Here is a 12,766-nt window from a genome sequence, read left to right as displayed (position 1 = left end):
AGTAGTGGTGCAGTAGCCCCATATAAAAAGTATAGTCCTAATATCAAAAGCCAACATTTTATGAAGTAAAAATGGGAATACGCAAGTACAGTGAAGTCTTTCAATAATCCAAACCTTTTGAAATCTTTTAACAATGTAAATTTGGGTAACCATATGATTATACCTTTCCACATTGTATATTAGTGAACTTTTGGTGCTCAGTTACAACTTTACAGTGAGACTTTACTATTACAGCTGATGTATCACGGAGAATACCCTGGAATTTTCTGGAGCTTGTTTGAAAAGAAAGCTCTTAGACAAAATCTTATGATTGTATATTATGTATCCTTGTTCCATGAGTAACAAAAATTAAGAACATTTTAAAGAATTGCTGCAAATGAAAAGTATTTTTAATGCACGTTTTATTTTTAGGTTTAACCATGAGAAGTGCTTCAGAGAAGGCTAGCAATAACTGGCTTCTAAGTTTCTACATTGGCTTGTCTATTCTTATCATAGCAACCATAACAGCTGTGGCATGGAACAGATTGAAAAAGGTGTTCACCAAGGAAGAGGAATCCCTCAATAGCGAGTAAATTGAATTTGTGTTCTGAAGTTAACTTTTAGTAATATTTGAATCTAGTAATATGTAAGGCAGTATCAGCAGCAGCAATAATGATTTGCATTTTTACTAAGATTTTGCGTACCATATCAATAGCTCACTTAACTTTGTGAATTGTCTCTGAATATCTCCATCTTAAAGATGCAAAAATTTGGAGTATTGTTTAAGTGACCTGGCAAAGCTATTGCTGTGCTAATTGAGCAAAGACAAACTCAAAGCATGTATATCTGTTACTTTAAAATACCCTAGAGGTTATCAAAAGGTGAACTGTGTCATCTACAGGAGCAGCGGCATTGTTTACTAAAAATGTAGTTTTTATGGACCCTAGTTGTGTGAAGCATTTTAATATTTAATACCTTGCTACCTAATGCATGAAGTAATTTTTAGAAAATTTCTCTGAGTAATGCTTTTAGAAGGCAAATTGATAATTTTTCCTATAATGTAGTTTTTATTTTTAAAGAAATAATTCAAACACAGAGGCAGAAAAAAAGGTGGCAAGCATGCACTTGCCCAATACTTGAAATAAGCAAATATTGATGTTTTCCTTTTTGCTGTGTGCCAAGTAATCCTAATCATAAACTTAAGTGGATTAAGAGACTTCTAGACAGGTGACTAGATTGTGGGCGCTATGTTCTGATTTAAATAGCTGAATTTGCTGTTGGGAGAGAGGGTTCAGTTAGAGGACATGGGTCCTGGGGAACATGTCTTTGGAGGATATATATTGCCCTGGTATTTTTTCCCTATGCTCTGCTTTCCAGCTATGAAGTGAGAGAGGAATTGATAATCCATAATTAGCTGTTGCATAACCACAATTAACTGAATAGCCACTATACATAAACTACTATGCCTAAAACAACCTAATAGCGTTTGTCAATATGATGACTTGTAAACATTTGTCTAACTAAATCTATAAATCCACTTCTTTTTTCTTTTGGTTCAGTGTATGTTGGAGGATCATGCTTTGGAGCAAGGGGAATAAATGATTTGTGAGATATTGAAGAATTTAAATCATAAGCAGAGTGCTTTTGCTCCTTTATCCTGGAGTACATAGGGGAAATGAACTTCTTCGTAGAAGCTGTACAAGTAAAACCTAAGTCTGTATACTCATCAATAGCTGAGTGAATTCTTACTTCCCTGGTCACTCAGGCAGAATGTATTGAAGTAAAGCATCCTAAGACACCAAAATCTGTATGCCTCAAAGAGTCTCACAGTATCAAAAGTCATTTTTAGCTTGGTCTCCCTTTATACATCAAAAGATGGCTAACTCTGTGTAAATAGTACCATAAATACTTGTTTTCCACACTCAATAATGACAAATTTTAGGTCTTTCTGTAAATACAAACTGCCTGGGGCTTTCCTTCCTCCCTTTGTAACTTGCAGTTTTTGTTTGTGTGTATATGGGGATATATTTTTCTTTCTACTTCTTCTCAGACATTATTATGACCTTTTCTTTAAAGGTCAGAGCCATGAGTTAGTTTCTTTAAATCAAAAAGGTTGATTTTCTTTATTATGTCTTACGTTATTGTGACCAAGGGAGTTATCCTCTAGGGCTCAAGCATAGGAAGTCTTGGTTATATTGTTCTCGCATTAGGACATATGTCTTCTTACATTCTGTCATCTTGTAAATTCGAAGTTTATCTCACTTAGTATTACAGAGCCAACATGAATCAGAATGCTTGGGTTATGGTAAGTGAATAAGAAAATGAAAATGCAAACAAAAAGTGCATAGACAGGTCTGTACATGTGTGTACACATGAATACACACATCCATAGCTGTATTGTTGCAACTTCCCCCATTTCTTCCTCATTATATTACCTGTCATCCTGAAAATCTGTTAGTATAATATCTTCTGGAATTGTTATTCACCTATATTGAATGAGAGATGATAGCATCACCCATAGAAAAATATACATTATAATTAGAATAATTTAATTTAGAATGTTAATTCAATAATCTTGTCTTCTTACCTTGTGTGCACCAGGGAAACAATTTTTGGATGATTCCTCAGTTACATTTTTCTTTGTCTCACTTGCCATTGTAGCCTTCAGTTCACTTATTGTTGGTGTAATCTTTAACTGCAAGAGCCAGTAGAAAGTGTACTTTGAAGTCAAAGTACTAAAGTGGGATAAATACCATTGTGAGCTGCATTAGTATCACCTTAGTATAATTAATCTGTAAATGTTTAATTTCTATCAGTATCTCCTGTTTTTTCCTAAATGATGGAAGGTTCTTAGGCCATTAACAGCAAATTCTGATCATGAATCCTCCCATATTATTTTCATTTTGCTATCAGCTCCTTCTGGGTTTTTACTTGTGGGAGTCCCGTCCTCCATTAGTCATTGTTATTGTTCTCATTTTTCTATTAAATGAACACATAGTAGGATATAGAAACACTTTGTGAATTTTTGTTCACCATTCCTGTATCCATTTATTTTTCACTACATTTAATTTCCTTGTTCATGAAGGATGAATGTTTAAATCTTGACTATCATCTATGTGGTATGAATATTTTGTATTAAGTAAGCAAGAATTTTTACATTCAATTTCAAAATGTAACTTAGGTGGTTATAGACTTCGTGAAGAGTCACCTGAATGAAACCCTTTTTAAATTTACTGTTGTAATGTCCCACTTGCTTTCACTGATTGAACTTCAATTGTCAGTCTAAGTTATTTCTCTCAATTAATGTGTGTTTTCTTCAAGGTGGCTTTGGAAGTTTCCTCTTTAATTTACATGTTTCATTTTAGTGGTGTATATTTGATACAGCTTTTCATTTATCCATATCTGTATTTAATTTATAGTCATTACATATGAGTCTCAAATCATTAATTATGGAAAAGTTGAATTGCTGTCATTCAGTTTTTGACTTCCCCATTTTTCTTTTCTCATCTGAAATCACTATATTTAGAAGGGTCTCCTCATTTTAACTACCATATGTGTTAACTGGGCTTCTCATAAATATGCCTTTATGCTCCTCTACCTGGCATAGTTTGATTTCCACGTATCAGTTCCCTAATCAGCCTTTCTTAAGCTCTATCATTTTCTTACCTTACTCCTACCTGAGTCTCAATGGACATGTTAAACATTTCTATTTTAAAGGCTTTTCATGTTATCTGTTGATGTATGAAATTTTCAGTTTGTTGTGCTATGCTTATGGACATTTAATATACAGTTGTTCAAAATGTAAGGTTTGTCAACTCATCCTTGGGAGCAATGATGATTCCTCTGGAAAGGCAGTATGGCCTGAATTATAGGGAACATCACTGGGAAGATAATGCTGTTTCAGGTTTGCTCTTCTGGGCCATGAACATTATAATAATTTCTATGTAATCTGATTGTTACTGGTAGGTGGTGAATTGAGTAACTGAGTTTTCACTTTACTAAATTGAACAGGCCTGAAGTTCATGAATTTTAAGTATTCTTTCTGTCCACAGTGCTAATATAACTTGCCTGTGACATTCCTAACTCCAGTAGTCCTAACTTCTGTTATCTCCTTTCAAGACTACCATGCTTAGGCAAAAACTTCCAACTTCCAGAAACATCAAAAGCATGCCCTTAACTCCCTCCAAGATAGGTTCATTAAAAACAAATCCTTTATAGTATAAGTAATTTCATTTTAGCTCCTATTTTACTTCTGAGTTTCTAACTTCTTTTTTCAGTAAGAGAAAGAAACTTTTTCTGCTTGTCAATCTCAGTTATGGACTAGATTTTCTTAATATATGCTTAATATGCTGTTTTCTTTCGCTATTTCTTGTGTGTGGAGTAGAAAGAAGTTTTCCTGTCTGTCCACTCTGCCAGACAGCCCTGATATAAATGTGTGCTTTAATTTACAACAGGTGGTAATTTATATATCAACACATAAAAAGCTGATATAGAGACTCTAGTGTGTTTTTAGAGATTTAGAGTCAAACTTGTACTTTTAGAAGTTGTAAGAAAAATGATATCTGCTATGCTGCCACTTTTCCATAGAAACATTTGAATTTAGTACTATACATTTCACTGGTAAACTCTTGTCACTTACTTGCATTCATTAATTGCTTCAAGAGTTATTTTTGGCATATAATGAACTGTTTTTCATTTCCAAAGTTGGTTTCTGACATTAACTTTTAGATACTATTTTCATTTAGGTCCATATCAGATGATACTACCCAAGCCTCTACAAGCAGGTAAGTCATCAAGGAAATATTTCTTTTTTTTCTTTTAAAGAGAAAAGAACAAAGACAAAATAATAAAAATAAAGAGAAAAACAATACAACACAAAAACAATAGAAACAATACAGAATTCCACAAAAAGGTGATAGGAAATCAACAATGATTGTTGAATTATATATTGTTATCTTCAAAGTAGTTGCTCAGATCTACCAGATATAGGCATGCAAGACTGATCAATCAGTTAAAGATTAATTGTTCCTTTCAATAAGCCATTAGAAGTTAGTACTACAATTGTCTTAGCTGCCTTGTGTGTATACAAATACGTATTTTTTTCACTTCCTTCTTTCTTTTCTTCTTTCCCTCATCCCAGTTGTTCTTTCCTTTTGAGAAGTTTCTTTCCCTTTCACAATATCTATTCTACCATTCTGATTTTATTAACACTTTCAGGTTCTTATACTAGGGAGACAATACAATATTTACACATACGGGTCTGATTTGTTTCACTTATGAGTATGGTCTCTAATTGTATCCATTTACCTCTAAGAGCCTCAAGTATACCTTTCTTTATAGCTGAGTAATACTCCACTGCCTAAAAATACATTCTTCTTTATCCATTCCTCAGTTGATGGGCATTGGGTTTTTTCCCACGATTCAGCTATTTACAAACTGTGCTGCTATAAACATGGGTGCACATATGTCGCTGTGGTCTGATGTTTTTGGTTCTTCTGGAATATTACCCAGAAGGGGAATAGCTGGGTTGAATGGGACCTCTAATCCTAGTTTTGTGAGGATTCTTCACATTGATTTTCACAGTGGTTGTACCAGTCTGCACTCCCACCAACAGTGGAGAAGGGTTACTTTTCCCTCACAGCCTCTCCAGCATTTGTTATTTGTTGATTTCTTGAGGATAGCTGTTCTTTGTGCAGTGAGATGGATTCTCAGTGTTATTTTAATTTGCATTTCTCAAATGACCAGTGATGTTGAACATTTTTTCATGTATGTATTTGCCACTAGTATTTCTTCATCTGAGAAGTGTGTCTTTATCTCAGATGCACAGTTTTGAATTGGGTCTCTGAATTTTGGGGGACTGATTTTTAAAAATTCTTTATATATTCTGGGTAGAAGTCCTTTGTCTGATGGACAACTGACTAAAAATTTTCTGTATTCATGGGTTTTCTTTTTATTATGTTAATGATTTCTTTTGATGTGCAAAATCTTTTCAATATGATGAGATCTCAGTTGTTGATTCGTTGAAGTATTTCCCAAGTAGTTGGATTTTTGTTCATGAACTCTGCCTACCACTCTGTCTGCAAGATTTCTACTTACTTTCCCTTCCAGTAGATTCAGTGTTTCTGTTTTAATATTAGATCTTTTATCTATCCATTTTGACTTTAGTTTAGTGCCTGGTGATAGACATGGATATACTTTCAGTCTTTGGCATGTGGAGAGCCAGATTTTCCAGCACCATTTATTAAAGAGGTTTTCTTTCCTCCAGTGAACATGTTTGGCTCCTTTATCATAGAAAAGCTACATGAGTGTGTTTGTGGTTGTAGCTGTATCTTCCAGTCTGTTTTTTTGCCAAAATATGCTGATTTTATCACAATACCTTTGTAGTATAATTTCAAGTCAAGGATTGTGATGCCTCCTGTCTGGCCTTTGCTACCTGGGATTGCTTTTGCTATTCTGGGTCACTTCTGGTTCCAGAAGAATTTTAGGAATGTTTTCTGTAGATTTGTGAGGTATACTACTGGTATTTTAATTGGGATTGCATTGAATCTCTACAACGGTTTTGGGAGTATGACCATTTTTACAACGTTGGTTTTTCTTCTGCATGAGAAGGGATATCTTTCCATTTTCTCAAATCCTCTTTAATCTCTTTTTTCAGAGTACTGTAATTTTTAGTGTATAGATCTTTTACTTCCTTTGATTGCTTCCCAAGTATTTCATTTTTTGGAATGCTGTTGTGAAAGGTGTGATTTCCCTAATTTCTCTCTCAGTGTGTTTTTTTCTTTGTGTACAGAAATGCTGTTGATTTTTGAGTGTTGACTTTGTGTCCAGCTATGGTACTGAATTTATTCTAGGAGTCCTTTGGTGGAGTTTTTGGGGTTCTCCATGTACAGCATCATGTCATCCTTGAATAATGATAATTTTACTTTTTCCTTTCCTATCTTATTCCTTTTATTTTCCTCTCCTGTCTAATTGCAAGTAGTGATAGTGGACAGCCTTGTCTTATATGTGGTTTTAAAGTGAAAGTTTTGGGGTTTTGTCCATTTAGTATGATGTTGGCTGTTGTTTTGTCATAGATGGCTTTTATAAGATTGAGGGGAAATCCTTCTATTCCAATTTTCTGTAGGGCTTTTATCATGAATGGGTGTTGGACTTTGTTTAGAGCTTTTTCTGCATTTATTGAGAGGATCATGTGATTTCATCTTTGGTTCGATTGATATGATGTATTACATTTATTGCTTTGCATATATTGAACCATCCATGCATTACTGAGATGACCCCCACTTGGTCATGATGTATAATCTTCTTGATGATTTACTGAATTCTTTTAACTAGTATTTTATGGAGAATTTTTGCATGTGTATTCATTAGGGAGATTGGCCTATAGTTCCCTTTTTTGGTAGGGTTTCTCCCTGGTTTTGGTACCATTGTAACACATGCTTCCAGGAATGAGTTAGGAAGGATTGCTTCCCTTTGAATTTCATTAAACAGTTTGAGAAGAATTGGCATTAAATCTTCTCTGAAATCCTTGAAGAATTCAGCTGTGAATCCATCAGGACCTGGGCTTTTGTTTGTTGGTAAGTTTTTTATTACAATTTCAATTTTGTAGACTGATATTTAGTTATTCAGGATTTGTATATCTTCTTGATTCATCTTTGGTAATTCATATGTATGTAAGATCTGTCCATTTCCTCTGTATTTCCATCCTATGAGAGTAAAGATTTTCAAAGGAAGTATTGATGATCTTCTAAATTTCTACATGATCTATAGTGATTTAACCATTTTTATTCCTTATTGTATGGATTTGAGTTTTTTCTTTCTTTTTTTGAATATGGTTGGCTAGAGGTTTATCAATTTCATTTATTCTTTCAAAGAACAAACTCTTTGATTCATTAATTCTTCTTACTGTTTTCCTCATCTCCATTCCGTTAATTTCTGCTGTGATCTTCATAATTTCCTGCCTTCTTTGGACTTTGGGCTTGACTTGCTGTTCTTTTCCTAGAAGCTTGAGGTGCAACATAAGGTTGTTTATTTGTGCTTATTCTGTTTTCCTGATGTGGGCATTCACTGCTGTTAATTTCCCTGTGAGGACTACTTTCATTGTTTCCTACAGGTTCTGGTAAGTTCTATCTGCGTCTTTATTTGATTGTAAATATTGTTTAATTTCTTCTTTAATTTCATCTGTGACACATTGGTTATTCAGGAAGGTGTTATTGAATTCTATGGGTTTATGGACTTTTTGTGATTTATTTTGTCAATAATTTCCAGTTTCATTGAACTATGTTCTGATAATATGCATGGGATAATTTTAATTCCTTTGCATTTACTTAAGCATCTTCTATGGATTAGTGTATGTTCTATTTCAGATAGTGTCTCATGTGCAGCTGTGAAGAATGTGTATTCTGATGTTTTTTGGTGTAACAGTCTGTAAAGGTCTACTAAGTCCGTTTGTTCACAAGTTTAGTTTAGTTCTATTATTTCTTTGCCAGTTTTTTGTCTAGTTGATCTATCTGTCTGTGATGATAGGGTGTTAAAGCCCCCCATTACAATTGTGTTATTTCTTCTGTCTGTTAAAATTTGTCATATAATTGGGTGCTCTTACATTTAGTTTATATATATTTATGATTGTTATCTCTTCTTGTCACAGTTTTCCCTTAGCAAGTATGTAATAATGTTCTTTATCTCTTTTGATCATTCTTGGTTAGAAGTTCACATTGTCTGCAACCAGAATAGCTACTCTTGCTTTTTTCTGTCTTCCTGTTGCATTATTTTCCATCCTTTAACATTGTCTGTGTATTTCTTGTTGAATTAAGTGTGCTTCTTATATACAGCATATTGTTTGATTTTGTTTCTTGATCCACTCTGTTAGTCTGTTTCTTTTGATTGAAATGAGACCATTTACATTAATGGTTATTACTGATATGTATTGGCTTATTTTTGTCATGTTATTTTCCTGCTGTTATTTCCCTACTTTCCCCCACTATTTAATTGTTTGTCCTGCTTGGTGGTTCCTTTGTATTGCTGTTCTTGGAATTGTGCTCAGTTTTATCTCTTTCTAGAATATCTTTCAGTACTCTGTGTAGGGTTGGTTTGGAGGTCCTGAATTTCTTAAGTTGTTCTTTGTTGTGGAAGTATCTTATTTGTCCATTAATTTTGCAGGGTACATCAATTTGGGTTGGAAGTTCTTTTTTCTCAGCACCTGAAATACTTCACTCCAAGCTCTTCTTGACTTAATAGTTTGTGTTGAGAAATTTGTGATTCTGATGGATTTTCCTTCAAAGTTGTTCTTTTTCTTTTCTCTTAACAGCTTTTAGTATTTTGTTCTTTTGTTGAATTTTTGGATCTTGGTTATTATGTGTCTGGGTTTAGATTTATTTTGGTTATAGCTAATTAGAGTTCTCTATGCCTCACTGTGTGCCACATTTTTTTCCCATGTTTGGGAAATTTTCTGTTGTTATCTCTGCAAATAGTCTTTATGTCATTCATGTTGCCTCCTCTTTCATTGACACCTATCAGTCTCATATTGTTTTTCTTTTCCTCATCTTGCAGCTGGTGCATTCCTGTTATCTTTTTTTTTTTTTTTTTTTGGTTTTTCTCCAGTACCAGGAACCGAACTCATGACCTTGCGCTTGCCAGGCAGGCGCTTTTGCCGCTGAGCTAAATCCCCAGCCCCCATTCCTGTTATCTTTAAGAGATCTTTTCTTTCATGATTGCTAGCTTTAATGATGTCTTCAAGGTCACAAAATAGATCATCAGATTCATTCAAGTGGTTTTGCCACCTTTCCATGGAATTGGTAATTTCATGGATTACATTTGAGTATATTTCATGCATTCTAATTCTTTGTTATATTGTTCATTCAAGGTTTCCATCATTTTTAGGTGCTTGTCTATTTTTTTAATCTATGTCTTCTCTTGATACACTGAGCAATTCTTTCATTAAGGTTGCCATTTGTTTTTTTGCTGGAGAGATTATTTCTGATTGGATTTCTTCTATAGCCTGAAGTAGTTGTTTCTTTTACTTACATTGCTATCATTTCAGAAATTTCATTTGGGTGATTTCCAAGTTCTCCTATGTCAGTGTCTCCTGGACTTGTTCTGGGTGGGGTGGAGTTCTGCGATTGCATTTTGCTTCTTCCTCTTGTCATTTACAATGCAGGAGGTGGAGCACCAAGGCTTACCCCTCCCAGGAAGCTCACCAAAACCCTGGGGTCCTCAGGTGGTCAGACTCATTCTGTGATGGTGGCAGGAGATGGAGTGCTGAATCTGGCTTCTCCCAGGCAACTCAGTGAATATCCCTGGTTCTCCTGGGGGTCTGACCTGCTCCACAATGGCAGAGGAGCTAGGTGAATATTTCTTGAAAATAAATGTTGAAAAGTAAAAATGAAAATTTGTTAATTCACAAAAAAGTATTCAATGTTTTAGGGTTGTCACAATTTGTAAAGCAATGCAGCAAAATTAATAATATTTCCCATTCTAGGCACACGTCTAAATTAACTCCATTGTCTTCATTACTTTTACCATTGCTGAGACAAAATATTCAACAGTCTAAGTTAAAGGATTATTTTGGCTGACAGTTTGTAGAGGTTTCAGTCCATTGTCAGCTGGCTCCAAGGCAGGATGGCATGGCAGAGGGGCATTGAAGAGGAGAAACAGTTCTTGATGTGGCAGGCTGAAGACGGCAGCAGCAAGTTGCAACCCTGCCTTTCCCTTACCCCTTCAAGGATGTAAGCCTTTTGGATGGTGCCACCTACCCCCAGGGTGAGCCTTTTCCAGTAAATCCATCCAGCCACACCCAGAACTATGCTAATTACAATTGGTGGACTAACTTAGTACCATAAGCCTTAATCCCTTTATTATAAACCCTAGACATAACCATCTCCAAAAAGCCTCACTATGGCCACATAAGCCTTCAGAAGGACATCTAGATAAAAGCCATAACATCATGCAGTCTTTAAAATTTTATTGATTGCCTAGTCTGTGATTAAAGGGGAAAATACCAGGGTAATCTTACAAAAGAAAACTTACTTATAATTAGTTTCCAAAACACTCTGAAGGTTTTCACATCTGTGGTGCTCAGATACATAAAAGGGAATATCACTTTGAATTACTTTTACAGCTGCAAACTAAATACCAAAAAGTGAGTGAATAATCACCTCACCTAGGAAGAGTTTGCTTAAGAGGCCGTATCACAAACACTAAAATTTCTGTTCCCCATGCACCTTTCACATGCCACAATTTTGTTAACAAGACTTCTCTGAATTATTTTTCAGTTGTTTTATTTGTTTTGTAATTTTTTTTTGCATGTGCCACGTGATTTTGTAATCCCTTTGCAATGACCCAGTATTTATTGTTCTGTACATCCTCTTTTCTTTCTTGTGGACTTTTCATTTTTCTTGTATTGTCTCATATTTTTTCTTAAAGTGACCTCTTTTTGTTGCATTCAATTCCCTACTGTTCCCAGAAGATACTTTCTATGAACAGGTTAAGGTCTTTAGGCTTCATCAGGAAATATGAGTTTCTGTTGTACCTAATAGAAGTGACCCCATGCATGAGGAAAGCCACAGCTTTCTGTATAGCTTTTGCTTGTTGTTCTTGGATGTTTCCTAAAATGGCGACTCTTTTACAGATATTAGTTACCCCAAACCAAGAATGACAAGAAGTTGATTTGCTTTATCATCACTGTTCTGTCATTTTCCCAGAGGGAGTTGTCATGGAGCACTAGATCATTGTAGTTTTATTCTCTCCTTGAAGCATTACCCTCCCTTTATATTCTTACATTGCTGCATGATGAGCCAAATTTATTTTGTTCATCTTCATTTATAGGTAGGCCATACAGAGAAAATATACTATAAATAGTTGTTTAATGAATGAATGATTACTCTTGAAGTTCATGTATGCACATAGAGAATATGGCATTCACACTGGAAGTGATACTCAACTAGTCTAAGGGGTATAAAAGGACATCATCCATAGGATACCATGTGTTGCATTGGAAGAGTATATTTTGGAATGGTGATATACTCAGCTAGCCTTGTTTAGCACATGCCCAAAAAGCATTTTTCATTCCTTCATTTAAATTTCATAAGTGCAGCAGATATAGTTGCTGTATTTTATTGTTATTGTTAGCAGCTAGTATATTGTATTTTTATTTACCTTTATGTTTTTAATATTATTTTTTTCCTTTTGAAAAGCCAGTGGGAGAAACTGATCCAACCAACTCTCCTTAGGTGTAAACACAATGAAATAAGAACTGCACATATGGCACATATAAGTCTAGACATACAAAATTTCAGAACTCACTGTGTTAAATGTGCCTAAAGTTTCTTGGTCACAATAATAGAAAAAAATACAACTGTAAGTGTTGAAGGTATGAAATATTGGAGTTATGGAGGGGAGCAGAATGGCAGTTCATTTCACTATTGTCACTGAGTTTTCTGTCAGTGTCTATATTATCCTCTCTATGAATTAATCTCATGTTTTCAATTTGTATTTTTTTCTCTAAAATTATTTTATTTTGGGGTTTAAAAAGAAGGAATTTGTGGTTCTACTATGGGAAAGAACCCCAAGAATTCTGACATTTGCTTGTAGTTAGTATAAACATAAAAATTTGGCAGAGATTCCTTGCTCTCCATGAGCTTGAATAGAAAAATGAAGAACTTGTCAGACATAGTAAGCATAATTTTGACAGGTTATATATTAATGTAAATGTTATGCCATTATTTACTTAAATCACAATCACAGGAGAGCATCAAATCAAATGACAATAGGTGAGTGTATTAGAAGATTATAT

At 34.5% G+C, this 12,766-nt stretch overlaps 1 protein-coding gene across 1 annotated transcript in view; it reads left to right on the top strand.

Annotated features, from left to right (window-relative positions):
- Window positions 1-12,766, top strand: part of LOC102020160 (disintegrin and metalloproteinase domain-containing protein 32-like) — a gene marked incomplete at its 5' end in the record, with an annotated part of 143,629 nt that overhangs the window by 121,677 nt on the left and 9,186 nt on the right. Inside the window, 2 exon segments of the mRNA XM_013507728.1 lie at window positions 412-568; window positions 4,725-4,763. Of these exon segments, the coding sequence (XP_013363182.1) occupies window positions 412-568; window positions 4,725-4,763 (196 nt within the window).

Source organism: Chinchilla lanigera, unplaced genomic scaffold (genome assembly GCF_000276665.1).
Source record: "Chinchilla lanigera isolate Chin_1 unplaced genomic scaffold, ChiLan1.0 scaffold00135, whole genome shotgun sequence".
NCBI classification, from domain to species: Eukaryota; Metazoa; Chordata; class Mammalia; order Rodentia; family Chinchillidae; genus Chinchilla; species Chinchilla lanigera.
This window is presented reverse-complemented; position numbering and strand designations above follow the sequence as displayed.